The following is a 21,929-nucleotide window of genomic DNA, read 5'->3' on the forward strand; positions in this document are numbered from 1 at the left end:
ATTTATTTATTTATTTATTTATTTATTTATTTATTTATTTATTTGTAAACATCTTTATTGGAGTATAATTGCTTTACAATGGTGTGTTAGTTTCTGCTTTATAGCAAAGTGAATCAGCTATACATATACATATATCCCCATGTCTCCTCCCTATCCCACCCGTCTAGGTGGTCACAAAGCACCAAGCTGATCTCCCTGTGCTATGCGGCTGCTTCCCACTAGCTATCTGTTTTACATTTGGTAGTGTATATATGTCAATGCTACTCTCACTTCGTCCCAGCTTACCCTTCCCCCTCCCTGTGTCCTCAAGTCCATTCTCTATGTCTGTGTCTTTATTCCTGTCCTGCCCCTAGGTTCTTCAGAACCATTTTTTTTTTTTTTTTTTTAGATTCCATATATATGTGTTAGCATACAGTATTTGTTTTTCTCTTTCTGACTTACTTCACTCTGTATGACAGACGCTAGGTCCATCCACCTCACTACAAATAACTCAATTTCGTTTCTTTTTATGGCTGAGTAATATTCCATTGTATATATCTTTGTGCCACATCTTCTTTATCCATTCATCTGGCAATGGACACTTAGGTTGCTTCCATGAGACAGTGTTTTATGGTTCTCTTGCACTCGTATTTATTGAGTGTCTGGTATGTGCCAGGCACTGAGTATTCAAAATCTTGAGTAAGACGTGACCTTTGACTTAGAGGAGCTTTCACGAGTGGAAAAATTCAGAAGTATTCACCACTTTATGCTTTACACAATATCCTTTATTGGGGTGTAAACACTTGGAAAGAAGGATCAGGATTTAATTTTTCTTGGTGCCTCTGAAAGAACCCGGCACAGTTCATGTTGAATGTATTGTAAGTGTTCAGTGAATATGTTGGATAAATAAATATTAGTGATGCAGATGATTTATGCTTACAAAGTAATGTTATTAATGGACATTGCAATCTATATAAGTTCATTGGAAAAAGCATGGTCTTTATGGCATCTTTTTTTCAGTGGACTTTATTTTTTAGAGCAGTTTTAGGTTTATAGCAAAATTGAGGGGAAGGTAGAGCGATTTCCCATATGCCCCCTGCCCCCCGCCCCATGCATGGCCCCCTACATTATCAACACGCCCACCAGATGGTGCATTTGTTACGATGGACGGACCTACACTGACACGTCCTCATCACCCAGTGTCCATAGTTTACATTAGGGTTCACTGTTGGTGCTGTACGTTCTTTGGGCTTGGATAAATGTTTAATAACATGTGTCTACCAGTATGGTATCATAAGAGTAGTTTTACTGCCCTAAAATTTTTTCGTACAGTATCTTTAAGTTCTCTCAATTGGGTTATGAAGGAACATTATCTAGATGAAGCATAGCATATTATGCTACGTTTATTTTCCTCAAGCAATAATAAAACGGTAAAAGTGAACAAGTTATTATTTTAAAAGCTCTGTGTTCTGATGATCTCAAAAATGGCAATTGGTTGGTGAATCCTTGCCGCATTGCTGCTGCCAAATACAGTGGTTCTTTCTTTGTATTTTTTTTTAAATCGTGGAGCTACGTGTTCTGATGGAATCATCAGGTTTTTTTGGTAATATCTTGTAATTTAAACTGTATTCACTCATTCATTCATGTTCAACAAAAATTACTTTTCCTATGAAGTAATGTCTGTCATTATAATGTAAATTTTTGAGAACGTGGTTGTATAAAACATAAATTTTCCCCTGCTGGTGCTAAATATGTGGAAAGCATAACTTTTTTTCTAGCATTTGTCTTTTACTGTAAAGGCAAGGCCGATGCCTTGAGTCTATGGATGAGAGGAATTCTGCATTGTCTTTTGTGTATAAATCACACCTATAATTCACCATCTAGGAATTTCTAGTTTACTTTTTTTTTTAGTAAACTTATTTCTTTATTTTTGGCTGCATTGGGTCTTTGTTGCTGTGCGCAGGCTTTCTCTAGTTGCAGCGAGCAGGAGCTACTCTTCGTTGCGGTGCGCGGGCTTCTCATTGCGGTGGCTTCTCTTGTTGCAGAGCACGGGCTCTAGGCACGCGGGCTTCAGTAGTTGTGGCATGCAGGCTCAGTAGTTGTGGCTCACGGGCTCTAGAGCGCAGGCTCAGTAGTTGTGGCACGTGGGCTTAGTTGCTCCGTGGCATGTGGGATCTTCCCGGACCAGGGCTTGAACCTGTGTCCCCTGCATTGGCAGGTGGATTCTTAATCACTGTGCCACCAGGGAAGTCCCTCTAGTTTACTTCTTAAGAGGAACAAGAACTTGGAGAAACTTGTAACAACCACGTCTTTTTTCTCCCCAATATTTATAGTTGTCTTGTCCCTAGACCTAATCTACCATCAGTTTTTCTTAAGCTTGTCGACTGAAAAAAAATGCACAACCTAAAAGTCAAGAATTATGTTCTATTTGGTGGACAAAACTGAGGACTTAAGCCCGGGACACAACCTCTCAAATAGCTCTGAGGGACTGCTCCAAAGAGGGGTAAAGGAGGAGCCAGGACATATAGGAGTTTTTACAACAAAGACCAGGTGTTGGAACATCAAAAGATTCCTGTTAATTAAAGAAAACCAGATATCTCAAGTTAAGAAATTTAGCACTTTTTTATGTGTGGGAAGATGCAAGAGTCTGGACTCACCGAATTCCTTTGATAGGCACCTCAGCTATCTGAGGCCAGTATCCTGTGCTTTCTCATCCTGAGTCTCCTCTGGGTACATCACCGGGGGTGGCCGCAGCTGGCTGACTGCTAGATGGTGGACATTCTGTTTCTATCCTGAGTTCCGTGAGGGTGGCTATAACGTGATGGCTTGATGGCTGCAACATCCTTTGTTTACTGATAATGGCAGGCAACATTTTTTCATTGATAAGCTACTTGTCATTTTTAGTTTTTCCAAAGAACCCAACTTAGTTTTCATAGAAACAAGAACTTTTCCGTACTCCTATTTCATTGGTTTTACATCATGTTTAATTAAAGAGTAGAATGAGTCCTAACGTAAACGGGTGGGGGAGCAAACACAACATACTCCTAGTGAGTGTGCAAGCTTAGGTGGTGGGAGCAAAGTGAAACAGGCGCTCTGAGGGGGCTCAGCCACTGTGTGTTTCCAAGAGAATGCAGACTGTTGGTTAATCCAGGAAGGTTTTGAAACGGAGGTCAGTTGCAGACCCTTGGCCTCTGTTGCTCTGTTGCAGTGGTTCCCCACCGAGGGCAGTTTAGCCCCCAGAGGACATTTGGCAATGTCTGGAGACATTTTGATTGTCACAGTCTGGGAGGGGGGATACCACTGGCCTCTAGTGGGTAGAGGCCAGGGATGCTGGTGAACATCTGCAAGGCACAGGACAGCTCCTCACTAGAAAGGATTGTTTGGCCTCAAATGTCATGATAGTGCCCAGATTGAGAAGTTCTGCCCTACTGTGGTTTAATTGGATTGAATATAAGTCCAACGTAGTTTTAAAACATACCAGGGGGACCCATAATATTTAAATATGTACAGTCTGGGGCCAAAAATAAAGAGTTAGAAGATTAGAAAGAAGGCAAGGTCACTTTACTTTAACTCTGGGATGCTGCTGTTACTGTGATCAAGCTCTAAACATAGATCTAGCCCTCAAGGTCAACAAGAAGGTCAGAGAAGTTCATTAATTCATTCCTTACAAACTGAACAAATACTGATTGTGTCCTCATGTGTGTTGGTCTCAAGGACGAAGTGATAAATAATAAAATAGAATTCAAAAGGTATTTCTGTTGTGATCCATATTATAAAGGAAGACTAGAGGGAGGGGTGCTTCTTAGCTGGGGGGTACCCACAATTCCAGATTCTGTTTTGAAAGAGAAATTTCTTAGGCAGGTACTAAATTCTTAGAAGAGATGAATACATGTGAGGCCTTCAGCTGTGTAGTGGACAGTGCTTTCAACTACGGTTTTGTTGAAGGAATGGAAACATTCTCTCGAAAGCCAATAGCAATGAAGGCTGAAGGTTTAATATTATGTGGTTATTTAGGAAAGAACATTTCTATGGGAGCTGAAATTATAATCACTTATATTTTTAAGGCAGCATGGCTCCAGGGGAACCAGCATGTCCCTAAAGTGCCCAGGTGCTGTCACAGACAATAGGTGAGGGGGGGAGTTCTAGAAACCGAGAGGAAGTCCTCTATTTGGATTGACAAGATGCGTATGTAAAGACAATGTGAGTTTCAAGGTGAGATTCTTAACCCAGCGTTGACATATGAGCTTTCGGAGGTCCACGACAATTATAATTGTACACCACATTTTGTGTATGTGTGTATCATTTTTTTCTATGTAAGATGTTTGTATCTTTAATGAGATTCTTTTTTTTCTTTTCTATTATAGTTTATTACAAGATTTTGAGTATAGCTCCCTGTGCTATACATGGGACCTTGTTGTATATCTATTTTATATATAGTATAAAATGTGTATCTGCTAATCCCAAACTCCTAATTTATCTCTCCCCACCCTTTTCCCCTTTGGTAATCATAAGTTTGTTTTCTATGTCTGTGAGTCTGTTTCTGTTTTGTAAATAAGTTCATTTGTGTCATATTTTAGATTCCACATATAAGTGATATCATATGATATTTGTCTTGGTCTGACTTACTCAGTATGACAATCTCTAGGTCCATCCATGTTGCTGCAAATGGCATTATTTCATTCTTTTTTACGGCTGAGTAGAATTCCTTTGTATATGTATATATCACCTCTTCTTATGAGATTCTTAAAGCGATTACGTGACATGAAGAATATTATGCACCACTGTTCCTAAGAATTATACCTTGCGTCCCTCAGTCTCAAGTTAAGCCCTCCTCCACTTTTAGAATATCTCAGCAGTAAGGTTCCATCTCCTCCTCCTCCTCCTTGCTTCCCATTCCTTCCAAGAACACATCTGTAATCGAAAGATAAGATACTGCAATTAGGAAAAAGTAAGCTCTGAAATGTATCTCTGGTCACTCTTACTCATGTGCTGCAGGGCTTCCCTCAGTGACATATCTTTTTGCCGTTTGAATTGTGATAGCATCTGCCTTCAACCATCCCAACTGGTCTGAGATTACAACAAAGAAATGAAAAACAGCAATTTGCTACTAAAATAATTGGATTTTGTGCTGTACGTTTTCCTTCATAAACCTCAGGTGACAGAGATCAACACGAAGACACACCCTCCAATGAATTCGTTCCTAAATGATTCTTGGAAAGAGAGTACAACGTGCTTTGTTTCAGTGGAAAACATCCAAATGCAGTTTGGGACTCTTTTCCCTCCTATTTTCCTTCTGTATGTCGTACATTTTAAAATTTGAATGTTTTAAACTCACTTGAGCTCTACCACCAGAAAGCAGAGGCAGATATTTTGCATGTGTATAAAATTTCCTTGGGAAGTAACCATTGAAACATTTATGGGAATTAATCAGAAATGTGATGAATCGATTTTAAATTTCTAAACAGCTGCATATACAGTATCCTCTGCACCCATATGATTCCAGAATGCCCTGGCGCATTGGATTGTGGTTTTATTAAACACATTTTTATAATTTACTAAAATAAGCTAATCATGCTTATCTTCTTTTTCTTCCAGAGAGACAACCACAGAATTAGCTGGAAGTCTACCAAGGTAAGCAGCACACTTGGCTTATTCTGTACCTGAGTTCTGATGCACCCCCTGACAGAAGACCTGTGTCGCCTTGGAGAGGTCTTCTTCATTTTCTCTTCCTCATGTTAGATTTTAAGACCTCATGCTTCACCGTGTAAATGCCAAAAACGGTGTATGAGTCGGATATAAGTGATGTAACCAAGAGGTAATGAGGGTGATGTCCATATATGACTTAGAAATCATTCTCATCCCTTGGAAGTTATATCACATGTACCCATAAGTATATTGGAGCTATTTTCTCTGGAGAACTCATAAACATGCCACTTCCTTTATTATATTCATGGTTATTGGTAATCTAAAGGCGCATTGAATTGTTTTTTTCTTCAGTATATTCATTAGTAGTATTGCTAATTTATAGATTTGTGAAAATTTTGAGCTTCCTCTAGAGAACTTATGTTATAGTTTTGATGATATATAAATGCATTTGTAATTCATATCATCATTTAAATACCTCGTTACTGTCTCACCAGGGAAAGAAATCAATATATAAATTGATCAATGTCTTTAACATATTTTGGATATCTTATGTCACTATATGAAATAAGAGATGATTGCAGGATGCCAATTATAGACAACTAGCCATCAGAAATGATTACCACTATTTATTAGAAGAAAGGAAAAAAAGAAAGAAAGGGAGCGGAAATGTTGTAAGAGATATTTTCCTGGGCATCACGTACAGCACCTAGTATCGCGCCTGAGTCCTTGAAAGTGCTTGGTAACTGTCTGTGAATGAATTAATAGGGCATAGGGTTTTGCCTGGGAAGTGTTGGAAACAGAAGTCAAGAGAATCTCAAGAACCAGAAAAAGAAGAGCTTACAGAATGTGATGATGAACAGCACTAGGGAATCGGGGGAGGGTACATATTGTCACCATCTGTTCCAGGAGATAAGCACATTTGGTTGCTTTTTTAATTTTTTAATGTAAAGAAAATCTTTGCTTATAGGATCATGATTAACGTGGCTAAAAAACTGTTTACTGTGATCCAAATATTTAAATTACTGTATGTCTTAATTCTTTGGATAACATCCCGAAGAAGCATTTCAACCGCGTGCTAGTTTACAGGGTTAAAAGTGTGCCTGTGTTCTGGTGTACGTGTCCCAGCTGAGTTTGTTTGTCGTGGTGCTTTCACTCTGGAGAGAGTCCAGTGCGAAGACCGAGGCACCTTGTCATTTTCTGGAAGAGAGAGAGTTGTGTATCTGCCCATGCTTGTGGTGCAGAAGTTAATCCCCAAATAATGGAATGAAGGATGACTTTTAAACTTTTCTAGAATGGCTAAGGAGTGGGCCACCCGCATGTTGTCAGATGACACCCACACGGAGCTGTAATCATGCAGATAAAAATTACTGAGATGTCTGCGAAATCTGGTGTGCACCCTGAATTCTATTAAGTACTGTTCTGTTGTGAATACCAAGTGGCAATTCCCACATTCACCTCGCATGATCTTCTGTTGTGGCTGGTTTATTACTGGAGGGAGTCTGCTCTCTTCGTGAGTTTTGTGGGAGGTATTTTAGTAATGAGCCTACTTATTGTTTTTTTCCATGAATTTTTGTTACTCTGATATTGCATTGTGTTGAGAATAAACACGACACCAATCCCATTCTAACTGCAGTGTGCATTCATTGAAATATGTGGTGGTAAGGGCATGAATATGTCAGTTATTTCTCAATTATTCTTCTAATGTAGCTTCAGGTATTCTTTTGACTTTCTCTGGGGGCAGTTTGGGACACTATCCATTGACAGTTCTTTCCTTTCTTCACATTACCATGAATGTGATTATTTGATGATGAAAACTTCTCTTGCCATCCAGACTATTTCTTCTGCTAACGTTTGTTTGTTTTACAGTCTTGTAGAATTCAATCAGTTGTTCAACTTTCAGCCTTTTTTTTTTTTTTTTCTAATTTCTTCAGCCTGTCACTGGGAAAGTGCAAATGAACCCTGGAAAACCTTGGTGCATTTAGAACAAGGCACCTGTCATTAACTCGGTTTGTTTGTTGGCTAATGATTAGTGGAACATGACACGTTGGGGTTTTTATCCTTTTAGTCATAAAAGTGTGCTTATGCGGTGACATCTAGGAAAAATGGAAAATTGCAATTCAGGCAACTGCTAACTTGTGATATGTGGCTGGAAAGGAAGACGGTGTTTTATAGCAAGTTTATGCTTTGGTTTTCCTTGGCTTTGACTGTCTTGAAATTTTCTGAAAGGCCATTTATAAATATTGCACAGAGATGGGGTATTTCAACTTTAGTTGCTTTACATAGCTGGCCACTGGTTGATACTATTCTGTGAATATGTACAAATCATACAGCAGTGGATTGTGTATTGGTTGTTAAAAATGCACCGAGGTTGAGATGAGATATATGTACAAGGTACTTGAACAGACACCTGGTTTGTCTTTCATTACGAATGGTAACCTAAATGTGTCTATGAATTCTTGCCATTGCTGAAATTAAAGCCTGGTAATAATATGTCACCAGAAAAAAATTAGATTATATGAGCAATGTGTAAAGCATTGTAATTATATTATAAATATTAAAACCGATGATCTTGTCGGGATTAAAACAAATATTTAAGCTGGCTACATGTTCCGCTCATGCTGTCCTCTTAATCTTCAAGTGTTCTGGCAAAGGGATGTATGGGTCCATTTCTTGAGCTGTGAAGAGGATCATTTTTAATCTTACATATGACTCTGTGCTTTATTTTGCTGTAGCAAAGGACAATTGTTTTTCTCCATTGCAAGCATGCCTTTCAAGACCTTTTTCAATGGTGCAAAGGTTTTGGTTTAGGGAGATGTGTTTTAATTAAATCATGGTAAAATCCCAATTGTTCAAATGGAATGGAGGCACTAAATTAGTTATGATAAGCTGGGGTTTTAATATAAAGGATGACTATACAGAGGAAAACTTTATTTTGGATAGCAGAGTAAAGATGTAAACAAGGTGTATATTAACAGGTTTTACTGTTATCCTGTAATATTAGTGGCTGTTTTTGAAAAAGAGAGAGCATTTTAATTCCTTAAACATAGTCTACTGTTTCTCAACATAAACTGAACAATATAGAAAATAAAGCTATTTAACAGGCCTTAATAGGAGCATCTTACAGACTACAGTGGAGATTCATGAGCAGTTTTTAAAGCTCAACACCCAGAAGTCAGGATGCTCTCTGAAACACATTAAGTATTGGTAAATGAAGCTTACAATAATTAAATATGTAAATAAGATGCGATTTTTTACTGGATTTTAGCAGAAACCAATGGAAGCAGGGGCCAAAGATTAAAGTTATAGAAGAAACACTTAACCTTTTTTCTTCTATTTTAATCCAATAACTTGATCTTTTTTCTGTGCCTCCTCAGAGGGGGTTAGGAAACAAGTATTCATCGGAAGCAGTGGAATACCCAAGGCCTAGAAATCACTGTACACCATCAGATTATTATTTGAGCTTCTCTACCAAGAAGTTAGAGCTACTTGGTTGGTGTGACTCTCAGAGAGAAAAGTCATGACGTGGCAGTTTCACTCATGGAGTTTTGGTCTTCAGTTATTGGTCTTTGTTATCTGAAATTTGAACTCAACAGATTCCATGCAGTGGGAGGGCAAGACTGAACTCTCTGATTGACCAGATTTCTCAGTCATGGTTATCACTGGTCAGGTAGCAGCAAGGGGAAAACGTGGAGACAAAGAGAATCAAAGCAATCTCTGCCAGCTCAGCTCACCACTTGTGCTCTGTGGGTTTTCAGTTAGGTGTTCACTCCCCTGTGGGGGGCTTTCGTAGGTGACAGAATCTCGTATTTCTCATTGTCCTCAATTAAGGTGCTATCTTCTGAAAGAACTCTAGAAATTAGAAGATGAGAACGTTGGTGACACCAAAAGCAAAGGCAACAAAAGCAAAAGTAAACAAGTGGGGCTACATCAAACTAAAGAGCTTCTGCACAGCAAAGGAAACCATCAACAAAATGAAAAGGCAGCCTATGGAATGGGAGAAAATATTTGCAAATTATATGTCTAATAAGGGCCCAATATCCAAAAATATGTAAAAAACTCACACAACTCAATAGCAAAAAATCCAACAATCTGATTTTTTAAATGGACAGAGGACCTGAATAGACATTTTTCCAAAGAAGACATACAGATGGCCAACAGGTACATGAAAAGACGCTCAACATCACAAATCACTGGGGAGATGTAAACCAAGACCACAATGAGCTATCCCCTCATATCTCTTAGAATGGCTCTCATCAGAAAGACAAGCGATAACAAGTGTTGATGAGGATGTGGAGAAAGGGAATCCTCATGCCCTGTTGGTGGGAATGTAAATTGGTGCAGCTACTATGGAAAACAGTATGGAGGTTCCTCAAAAAATTAAAAATAGAACTACCATATAATCCAGTGTTACCACTTCTGAGTATTTATCAAAAGGAAGTGAAAACAGGATCTCAAAGAGATATCTGCACTCCCATGTTCATTGAAGCAATATTCACAATAGTCAAGACATGGAAACAACCTAAGTGTCTGTCAGTGGATGAATGGATAAAGAAGTTGTGGTGTATACATACACTGGAATATTATTCGACCATGGGAAAGAAGGAATTCTGCCATTTGTGACACCATGGAGAGAGCTTGAGGGCATTGTGCTAACTGAAATAAGTCAGACAGAGAAAGACAAATACCGCATGGTATCACTTATGTGCAGAATCTAAAAAAAAGTCAAACTCATAGAAGCAGAGAGTGGAAAAGTGGTTGCCAGGGCCTGGGGCTGGAGGAAATAGGAAAAAAAAAATGTTGGTATGTCCAGGCCAACCTTTTACTAAGTAATCTAGAACTGATGAACATTTCCTATCTTCTTTATAATCCTAAGAAAGAACAATTTTCTCAAATTCCTGGGACCCAGGTCTGGTGCAGTTTGGTATCTGCAGCATCCGTCATTTATTCATTAATTCAACAAAGGTGCATCGAACGCTAGCTGTATGCCAAAAATGGTTATAGGCTCTGTGGTGGAAAACAAACTGATTATCATCTCTTCTCTTAAGTGGTGTAGTCTAGTGTAGCAGGTACAGATAATCACAGTGCTAGGTGAACAGTGTTTAATGCCATAAGAGGGCTTCAAAGTCATATAAATAAACAAAAGGCGCCAAGGGATTTCAGCAGCAAGATGGGATACCGCTGATTGGAGGAAGCGAGGACAGCATCGTGAGTCAACCTCCTGAGCAGGACTTGGACAGAGGGTCACAGGTCTGAGCATGTGGCGTGGAGGGGGCTGTGCGCTCCACACAGAGAGAACATCGTCACCCAGGGGAGGTGTGCAGGGACTGTGTGCAGGGAACAGGAAGTGGTGCCATCTTGTTGGATGGAATGCAGAGGCAAGAAGAGGTGCTTGGAGGATCACTGGTTGATGTGAAGGGTTTAGACACCAGTTTGAGGAGCTGTTATTCTCTTTGACACTGTTCATCCAGGGAGTGTTCTAAGCTGTTGCTTACAAAGGGTCATCTGGGCAAATTGATGGAATGGATTTGGGGAAAGAAAAAAAGGTTGACATTCTCCGCATGGGACCCCATGGTAGTCCCAGACCTTATAATCCCTAGAGCTCCCCTGTCTCAGATTCACTATTTGGCTAACAATAGAAAACAAGCCTTCTGGTTTAAGTGATTGTTTTCCAAACCTTACACTGCCCAGTTTCCTGCTTCCAGCACCCACCATCATACTGCACACCGACTCTGAGGCCACACTTGCAGTTGGTAAGAAGTATTCTTCCCTGCTCCAACCCCCACCTCCTAATCTTTTACAGTGTATCCCCCACTCATAGTCTATGACTGAATTCTTTCCTGCATGAATCTTTCTCTTACAGTATCTTTATTATTTTCCCCAGGTTGAATCCATTTAATAAAAGGCACTGTAGCTGTATCAGGGTGGAAACTGCATATTGAGTTTGTAGCTATAGTTCAAGAGGTCTGAGAAGACCCAAGGTTAACGTGGTGCCCTGGTGTATTCTCTTCCTCCTCTGCCATCCTCAGCATCTTGGGTATGATGTGCCTCATGCTCACAATATGACTGCCACAGCTCCAGCCATCACATGGAGACATGACCACATCTAGTGAAGAAGGGCATTTTTTTTTTCTCATGTATTCTTTTTAGGAAAGAATTTCTTGCCTATGCCTAAGCTCTTATGGAGGGGAAATTGGGTTTCTGGTATTGGCAGCCTTTATAATGGGAGTCATGTTCTGCCATCAAGAAGAAAGGAAGGAGTCAGAGTAGGGGGAAAATGGCTTTATGTATGTAAGGAGTGGTATCTGCCACAAGAACTCTTCTCTCACTTAACCCTCAGCCTATTCCAACTGGGCTTCTGACCCTTTCATACAGTCCTGGTCAAGGTCAACAGCAACCTCCATCTAACAAAATCCATTGGCCATTTATCTGTTTTCTTATTTGGTCTCTCAGCTGCACTCAAAGTAGGGACTTCTTCCTTCTCTATGAAACACCTTCTTAGTTTCTGACACCAAATTCTTCCAGTTTTCTCCCTCTCTCACTGGCCGGCCTTTCCCAGTCTGCCTGCCTGTTCTTCCTCCTCTGCTGGACTCTACGTGCTGAGCTTCCCAGGGCTTTCTTTGGCCATTTCTCTCTTCACTTGTAGAGAGGGTGTGGAGAGAGATGTCATCAAGTTCATCTTTATGAGGATAGTTCCCATTTTCACATCTCCAGCTTCAACTGCTCCCTTGAGCTTCAAATCTGAATACCCAGCTGTCAACTTAATATCTCTTCTTGGATATATAATCTTCAATTTGATATGACCAAAGAGAACTCTTGAATCCTACCCCCACCCACCTTACCACCATGCACCCAACTGTTCAAACGAGAACTCCTGAGTCATTTATATTGCCTCCTTTTCTCATACTTAGCAGACCATCCATCAGGAAAGCCTATTGGCTCAACCTCCAAAACTCATCTTTAATTTGACCACTTTCTCCATCTCTTTCTAAGCCATCATAGACGCCACCTGCACTATTAAAATGGCCCCTAACTGGTCTCCCCCTTCCTCTTTTGCTCCACATGGTAGCCCAAGAGATCTTTGAAAAGTCATCAATCAAACCACATTGGTTTTGGCTTCAAACTGGGTAGTAGTTTCCTCTTGCTGGGAATAAAGTCAAAACAGCATACTTGGGCTTCCAGGGGCCTCCATAGGCTGCCTCTGTCTACCTCTGCAACCTCGTTGCCTCCTGCTCAGCCTCTCCTTTACTTTGTTCTTGACATACCGGCCTTTCTTCCCTCTTACTTCCTCAGAGATCCCGCCTCTGACCACCCTGTTCTATGTAGTCCTCTCCACAGCACAGTTACTCACGGTCACATCACCGTATTGTATTGTTCACACAGCACTTGTCGTTGTGTGTTCATTTATTTGTCCATTTATCTATTTTCTGTTCCCCTCCCTTCATCCCCAGAACAGAGTCTCCTTTGGCTTTCTTGTTTATTCCTCCATTCACAGGACTCCCAACAGAGCTGGCAGCCAATAGATGTTTGAATGACTGTGTGAGCCCCCATTTTAGAAGAAAATTGAGGACCAGTCTCTCAGTCTTTGCATTTCTTCCTCTGTCTACTTGGAAGTCTCTTGTCATCTCCCAGTTCTTTTTCTCCCTCCCCAAACTCTCTCTCACTCATTCTTCTAGACCAGGGTTGGCAAATTATAGCCCACAGACCACATCCAGCCTGTGGCCTGTTCTTATAAATGTTTTTATTGGAACACAGCCAAACCCCTCTATTTACACATTGCCAATGTCTGGTTTTGTGCTACAAAGGCAGAGTTGAGTAGTTATGGCAAAGACTGTATGACCCGACAAACCAAAACTATTCATTATTTACTATCCAGACACATCTTAGATGCCATTTCTCCTCTGAAGGCTTCTCTGTCCTGAAGGGCTTCATGAGTCTTCTATTAGTGTCCAAAGTCTCCAGTGCTAACTCCTATCCTAGTATCTGTATCGTTGATAACAGAGTTCAGTGGAGGACTTTTAGACCTTCTCCACTAAGTAGAACATGCATTGAGATCTTACCAGTATTCATAGTTTTCCCTCAATGTCTAGCAGTGCCTGGAACATAGTAAGCCCTTAGTAAATATTTACGTAAGTCTGTGAGTGAATGGATGTTTGGATGAATGAATAAACGTTTGAATTGGAAGTGTCCTAGTCTGCTGGGGCTGCTATAACAAATACCATAGACTGGGTGACTTAAACATTTATTTCTCACAGTTCTGGAAACTGGGATGTCCAAGATTAAGGTGCTGGCAGATTCAGTGTCTGGGTGAGGTCCAGCTTCCTGCTTTACTGTCTGCTGCCTTCTTTCTGTATCTTCACCGGGTTGGGGGTGGGAGGAGGGGAGAAGGGGAGAGAGAGCCAGCTCGCTGGTCTCTTCTTGTAAGGGCTCTTAAGGGGTCCCCATCATGAGGACCCTGATGACCTCATCCAAACCTAATCACCTCCCAAAGGCTTCCCCTCCTGATTCCATCACACTGGGCATTAGGGCTTCAACATATGAATTTTGGGGGGACACATTCAGTCCCTAAGAGGAAAGGGAGGAAGGAAGCATTGAAGAAACCTCCCAAAGTAACAGTCTTAGACCAGGTATATGATTTCCGCCTTCTATCACCCTTCTCACTCTGCTCACTGCATCATACGCTTGGCACTCAGAGAAACGCATGTTATTGGCTGGAAAGTTATTAACCTAAATTTGACTGTTACCAAGCTGTTCAGAGCTTTTGCTGTTGAGTCTCTGTTAGCACAAAGGTTGAGAGATTGGGCTCTGGGCTCAGACATGCTTCAGTCTTTTGTCTGCCATTTCTTAATCGTGTGACCTTGAGTGGGTGAATTAATATCTTTGTCTCAGTTTTTCAGTTGAAAATTTGGAAAAGTTACGATACCCATCATAGTGTCACTGTGAAAGGATAGTCTACATCAAGTGTTTAGCCTGGCACCCAGGGAGTAATCAATACGTGGTAGCCCTGAGAGTGGTGCCTTCAAGGGTAGCTTTGTGCTCGTTACGTGGGTAGCGCCCCTGTCAAGACAAGATGCCTTGTTGCGTTGTAAGAATCAGCCTAGTGAAGTGGTTCAGCACATATGCTCTGGAGACAAACTCCGGAGTGTATTCAAATCTCTGTTCAGCTCCTTGCTAGGTCTGTGATCTTGGGTAAATTTCTACACCTCTCTGTGCCTCATTTTCTTTATCTGTAAATTGGGAGTCATAATACGACCAGTTGTTCTGAGAATGAACTGAAGTGATAGGTGTAAAGTGCTCAAAACAATGCTTATCTTATTTTATTGTAAGGAAATCAGAGTGGCATGCTAATCGAAATTTGTGATGGCGAATATGAAGGAATATTAAGCCAGAGGCCATAGAAACCTCTAATTCAGATATTAATTATTCAGTGGCTAGATTTTTGCCATGCTATTGGTGATTATTGATTTAAAGCAAAATGTCCCAAGTATTAAATATAAATTAATTAAATTAAATATAAAGTTCCCTTGACCTTGCTATAATGTATGAAAAAAACAATTACCCAACGAAGTATATATGCAGATATTGCCCATGTGTCTTGGGCAGCTCTATCAGGAACATGGCTTTCATTAATTCTCCAAATAACCTAAATCAAAACATTTCATTCTTTATGGATGTAAATAAGAGTCTATAGTGAGTGAATTAAATTACACTTGTTTTATAATACAGTGTTCTGATGTGTAACAGACTATCAAAGGAACGATCTTTACAAGGAAAACTTTAGAATATTGTAAAGCTACTCACTGCATGACCTATTTAAATGGCTCAGATTCTTCTTGTTGTAGACTGCATAATTAAATTTTAAATGGAACATGATAAAGAAGTTATACTGGTGATCTCCAGAGACTTTGATACCCTATTTGGCTCTTTATAAGAGTATGGCAAAGGCATACTTTAAAATTTAATAAAGGCCTGCCCTAATTTTTTTCCCTTTTAGATTTTCTTTATCTGCTTAGGAATCCAAAGCTGTGTTATATTATCCACAAGTATTACCTGAAATAAATGATGAAAATAAAAATTCTTTAAAGCACATTTATCCCAATTTGAGAATTCCATTATTTGCGCATGAGAGCTTTTGTGTAGCCATTGAACTCCTTGAAGATAAAACCTGCCATTTCCCGAATTTGTCACCATAGAGAATTGGGGCTTTATTCATTCTGTTTGTGGAAGCATTCATATCTTCAGAGCTTCCAGAGCAAAAGGGTAGAAAATGGATTCCGTGGAAGATATAATTTTGCAATTAGAATTCCTTATTTGCTATGTAGAAGTTGCACTTCTTGAGAGGGTTGAAGGGAAAACACACACACACACACACAAACACACACACACACACACAAACACACACACACACACACAAACACACACAGCCTGTTGGAAGAAGAGCTAGGGCTAATGCAGAGTAAAGGAGAATTCCTGGGTTGAGCATCCTAAGAGCTATTGGAGCCTCTTGGGTAAAGAATTTTGTTTCATAACCTTCCATCGTTCATTTTCTTTTGTATTAGAAGGGATGCTGCCAAGATAAAATTATATGTTAAATAAATTTTTCTCATATTTACTTAATACTGCTTTGTCGTAGAAAGCATATCAGGAGAAACGCTTCTCTGTCTTCCCTAAAGGATTTCAGATTTTGCTGTCCACTGAGCTTTGACAAAGCACCAGGTACGAGCTTTTCTCTTCCCACCTGAAGAAGGTATAAGGTTTTTATTATACCTTCTTAAACATTTGCCTCCATCAATGTTTGGAATGTTCAAGCTCCTAAGGACACGTAAATTAATAAAATTTATTCTCATTTATACATACATATTTTTAAACCTTGTAAACCTTTCTTTTCAGATTAGGTTTTGTAAATGTTTCTATTATGTATTTCCCTTTGCCTTCTTTCTGGCAAATATACACATTTCCTTTTGGGCCCAAACTACTCAAGCATCTGATGTTGCTTTCATTTTTCAAATAAGCAACATTAAACTCACATACCGCAATATAAAACCAAACTGAGGCAGTGACACAAGCCATCCATCCTTAACCCTCTGCTTCTCATGCTTTTGGTGGGGGAGGAAGGATGGAACATCAAGGAATAATGCTGAGCTACATAAAGGATGCTAAAGAGAAATCCTTATCAGGAGCATGATTATCCAGTGAATAAGTGGAAATTCTGCTTTACCAACACAGTACAACATTTGAGACCCTCTCTCAGTCAGATTCAGACCTATGAAAATCAGGTGAGCATCTCCAAGAGTGACACCTGGTGGCCTGTAACTCATTATAATGCACCAAGTTCCCTTTCCAAAGCAAAGGGAAATCATTCCCAAAATAGGCTTTCAGTGAAATAGGTTTCTGTGAATAGTTCACAATTAAAAAAATATATTTAATGAACAATGAAGATGCTTATGGACATAATAAATTATGAAACTTTAAAAGTAATCTGTCGATATTTAACAATATTGTTATTACTAGTTGCATCACCCAGCACCCATATGAACAAGGAACAGGGTCCTATGGAGGATGCAAGGTATGATGCATCCTGCTTTTAAGGGGTCGTACAATGACCCCTGCTTTTAAGAACCAAAAAATTCTAAAAGTGGAGATTTGATTTATAGTAGGAGCAAGTATGTTCTTCACTAGCTCTCCATGCCTAGGACAAAGTCTGTCACGTGATAAGATGAAAAAATTTCTATTGAATGCATTAAGTATCATATAAATTGACCAGATATTTAAGTTTGGAGGAGAGCGAGAACATTTTTTGGTAAGGCAATTAGAAAAATCTCACCATGAAGGATGTAGATCTGGGAAAAGACACAGCAGTAACAAAGCAAAGAGCGAGGAATATGGAGTTTTGAAATAGGGATTCAGCCAGCTGGTTTCACCTGGGTGGTTTGTTGAGAGAATAATGAAATATGAGAGAAGTAGGTAGAAGCCAGCTTGCACACTTTAAAGGGATAGAAGAGTTTTCCTTTTGCTTTGTTTTGTTTTCAGTGAGCCATTGGAGGTACTTGAGCAGGATGAATATATGATTCAAAGAGCATGTGAGCAAGGTGACTCTGATGGTGTCCTGCAGAATGTATTATTCTGGGAAGAGCAGCACCAACCCGTAAACTCCGTGAGCACTAGGACCAAGTCCATTTTGTTCATCTCTTTTATCCTCAGCACCTAGAACAGTGCCTACAGGTGCTCAGATATCTGCCGAATGAATTAATGGTAAATGGGAGATGAGGATTTTTCCAGGTAGTTCAAATGAGGATAATAAATACATGAACTAGATTGGTCTTTGTAGAAAGAAAAGAAGCAGTGATTGATTACAGAAAATACTGGGAAAAACAAATCAGTATTACTTGCTGAAACTCAGGCAATGAAGGAGAAGTTTCCGGTGTGTCTTGCTTCCGGTTTGGGCTTGTCATTGGTGTCACCCATCAAACCCAGCGAGAGAGGTCTGGAGAAGGCTTGTTGGGAAATGCAGGGCTAGAAAAAGGGTTGCTTTACATTGAGTTTGAGATAAAAGCCAAATATTTAGATGAGCATTTCTGGTAGAGGGTGAGGGACACTTGTGGATGTGGAACCACAGGTTTGAGCGTTGAGTAATAAAAGCGTCTAGGGAGTTGCTTGCATAGAAGTTTAGTTGAAGTCATTTTGTGCACACATGGGTTTTGTGGTTGTCTGTCACAGTGACATCCTTTGCCATATTAGGCAAGATGCAAATTTGATTCGGAGTCCTTGAGGGCAAATGATGTTGAAGCAGAGATGAGTGTAATACTCAAATTGTTTCTAATTCATTCTGGAAATTTCTCAAGAGAATGAAAAAAGGAAGTTCTCTGGGGGGTGACTTACATATAGACTATGCTTTCCCTTTAAATGCCTATCTCAATTGCCATCTTGGTCCTGACACTCACTATGAAAATTTGGTACCTGGCACTCCTGGAGGGGTTGTGTTGGCGGCAGAATCCTATATGCTGCCTCCTCCCATTTGGCCTTTCTCATCTTGGCCTGGTGTTTCTGGACTAATTCCATCATGTCTGGAGTTTGATCTTCTCTGGGTTCTTGCCTGAAGCCCTGGCAGTTGACCATGTTCAGTTGAGAAAGTCCTATCCAAGTTCAACTTCCATGATGGGGGATTCGTTTAGGGATGCTTTGGGACAACTTTAGGGACAACTGTTAAGGGAAAATAGGTCATAAAGGCAACCTGGGAGCTGGTACAGCAGATCACCCCAGGGGTTGTTGAATCTTGTAGATTTTAAATTTTGTCTGTGAATGTGTGTGGCCATTCAAGCATCCTACAGAGATGCTTGTGAAGGTGAAAAAGTTATGTTTTTGTTTCGAACTAGAGTAAAGGACAGTAGTACTTTAGAAAATTGGGAAATGAAACCCTGAAAGGAACTAAGGATGGGGAGAAAGATAAAGTCAGAGTAGTTGTTGTGAATTTTCAACCCAGTGACTGCAAAGATTTATGTATTTTATTATTCTCTCTTCCTCTTCCAAGCTCTCAGTGGATCCTTTCCCTTCTCTGACGTGTGTGTGCATTGTAGTTGACTTTGGTGAAGTAGAAAGCAGCAATAAGACCTTTAGAAGGAACAAAGGTAAAGAAATGGTTGCTCTCACTCAAGCAAAAAAAACTAATTTTCCAAAAACATTTTTAAAATAAATAAATGTCTTTCCTAAAAAAGAAGAAGAAGAAGAAATTACTCTCAGTGGAGCAATAATCACATTTTAACATAAAAATTGTCCAAGGTCCCAAAGTAATATCTGCATAAGAATTGTGCAGATATTCCTATGTGAATGTTCTCCCCCACCCACCACCAGCCCTGTTAGTTTTTGTACATCCAATGGGAGGACTTTTGAGTAGATGGAATTTATGTTGTGTCACCTCCTGGCTTTACAGATGAATAGACTTGAGCATCAGAAAGTTGGAAGCTAGGTCTCATGACCACGCTGTCTGGGCTTGCTGGACAAGTCGATATTTGCTTGGTGTGGATGGAGTCCATGTTCATTTCAGGGTCTGTTCTTGGGACCATAGACCTGGAACCCCTCTAACTACTTTCTGAGACCTTTTTCCTCTCCCTTCTCTAGTAAGTTCTGTCTGCCTCCACTATCTGCCCCTGGGGACAAAATCTTCATTTTCAGTATCTTCATCATAGCCTTGTTCTAACTAAATGAAAGCCAAGTGCTGAGACCTGGTTGATGCTGGTTATATAGGGTGAACAATAGTGCTTCTCAGATTTTAATGTGCATGTAAATTACCAGGGGATTTTTATTTAAATGCATATTCTGATTTAGTTAGTCTGAGATGAGACCTGAAATTCTGCATTTCAAATAAGCTCTCATAGGAGACCTGCTAATTCTGGTCTTCAGACCACCCTGTAAGTAGCAAGGGACTACAGACCCACCGGCCACGTCTTGTTTGAAAGAAGTACCAGTCGCTTTTCAAGTTCTACATCTGTATCTTTAGGAATATGATGCTTTTATTTATAGTATTCTCCCTTATCTCTGGTTGGTTTGTTTCCTTTTTGAGAAGATGCTACAGAGCATTTCGCAAACTGCCACTGCAGGAGTAGTTTCTTTTCAAACTCTGAGATACTATAAAGCCACTGTAGAAGCCTGTGGATTGAACTATATAAAGGTAATCTTAGGTTATCGAGCCCATGTGAGTTTAGGATACAATATCAATCAAGATTTGACTTTCAGTTCTGGGTTTACGACGAGCAGCTCTCGTTGAAGGAGAAACCAGAAGTTTGACTATTAGAAAGTTTTTATTTTACAAACATGAAGTCTTATTTATGTCAAGTAATTGAGTTCCCAGATGTTCTCATTCTGTATCAGTGACTGTAAACAGTGTCAGCCTAGGTAATATGAGAGAATGAATATATACGTATTCATATTCAGGAGTCAGCCTCAAAACTACAGTCAATTCACAGGTTATCAAGCTTATTCCTGGAAACTGACATTTATTGTCTGTGCCGATGTTAAAATTGTCTTTGTTTTATTTATTCCATGTGAAACTGCAAAGTATTGTAGAAGCAGTATTACTTCTCTTCTTTCCCCTCTATCCCCATTCATCCTATCCCCTTTACTAAAGTAAACTGAGGTGTCTGGATATAGCAATCTAATTTGGGATGACTCAAGAGAGATAGAGAGAGAGAGATAGGTAACATTGAATATTCAGAATTCAATAATGAAAAATAATCACTTTAGTGAAAAGCCAGCTGTTCTTTCTTTCCTAATAGGCATGTGTTGTTGATGAAAAACAGCGTTCACGTAAAGTTTACCAAGTAGGATTGGTTTGATTCAGGCAGGGTGTTATATGATTTTGCAGAATAGGAAACGTTATTTAGGTTGAGCAAAAACCTGAACAGTCCAGCCAGTCCAAAAGACCCAAATACCAAAGGATTATCTTTAGAGAATGAAAAATGCTCGTGCATTATATGTACGGCAGCACATGATAATTCATTCAGAGAATAGGCCTATGTTTTCTGTGTCCTTCAAATTTCATTTGAATGAATGCTTTATGGATTTCTGTGACGCTTGGGGACATGTTAAAATACTGCTGCAAACATACCAGGCAACTTAGGTTTAGATAATTCTCGATTTGAATTATTATGGCATGCTGCTATTTTCCTACTTGGAAAAAAATAGGAGTTTCGTGACAACTTGGAGTTACCCTTCTGTGTCTCCCCAGTGAGTCTGTATAAAGCAGACCCTGGAGACATGGATTGGAGTCCAAGGACGTGAGGGAGTAAGGAGGGGAGGCGGGAGGGGGGACAGGAGGGGAGGACAGCCGGTGGACATATGTTCAGGAGTGGGTTGCTGCCTGGGCAGCGGGGACTCAGGCCCACTGGGGCCCTGTGGGGCATTGTCCCACTGAGGGGCAAGCAACCTGCTGTATGTTCCATAATGCCTTGTCCTTCATTGGTTGTCCTTCAATGGTTGATGCCCCTCAGGGAGAATTTATTCGTGGGCACTTCTCTCTTCCCCACTCTCAAGCCAAGCACTCCTAAGGCCAGAGAAGACACGCTCTGAAAGGCAGAAATAGGAGGAATCCATAGGCTTCTACACAGGATCTGCAGGTGACCCTCAGGGCAAATTAAAAGCAGGGCATTGACAATATCTATCTTATCAGTGTGGTGACTGTGGTATGCCCAGCACCTTTTCCAGTGTGAGGTACCTAGCAGATGCTTACTAAATATTTATTCAATGAAGGAGGGAAGGAAGATAGGGAGGGAGGAAAATGCTTGACTCAAATAGAATGGGAAGTATCTCCCTTC

General features: G+C 40.1%; 1 protein-coding gene across 3 annotated transcripts in view; it reads left to right on the forward strand.

Moving 5' to 3' along the window:
• The window catches only part of CELF2 (CUGBP Elav-like family member 2), a 531,606-nt gene that overhangs the window by 130,388 nt on the left and 379,289 nt on the right, over positions 1-21,929 (forward strand). For all 3 annotated transcript variants that reach the window (XM_082449744.1, XM_082449743.1, XM_082449746.1), the window contains exon 2: positions 5,575-5,610. In XM_082449744.1, coding sequence (XP_082305870.1) covers positions 5,575-5,610 — 36 coding nt within the window. The remainder of the gene's footprint in view (positions 1-5,574; positions 5,611-21,929) is intronic.

Source organism: Balaenoptera physalus (assembly GCF_965194825.1).
Source record: "Balaenoptera physalus genome assembly, chromosome: 2".
Classification (NCBI taxonomy): Eukaryota; Metazoa; Chordata; class Mammalia; order Artiodactyla; family Balaenopteridae; genus Balaenoptera; species Balaenoptera physalus.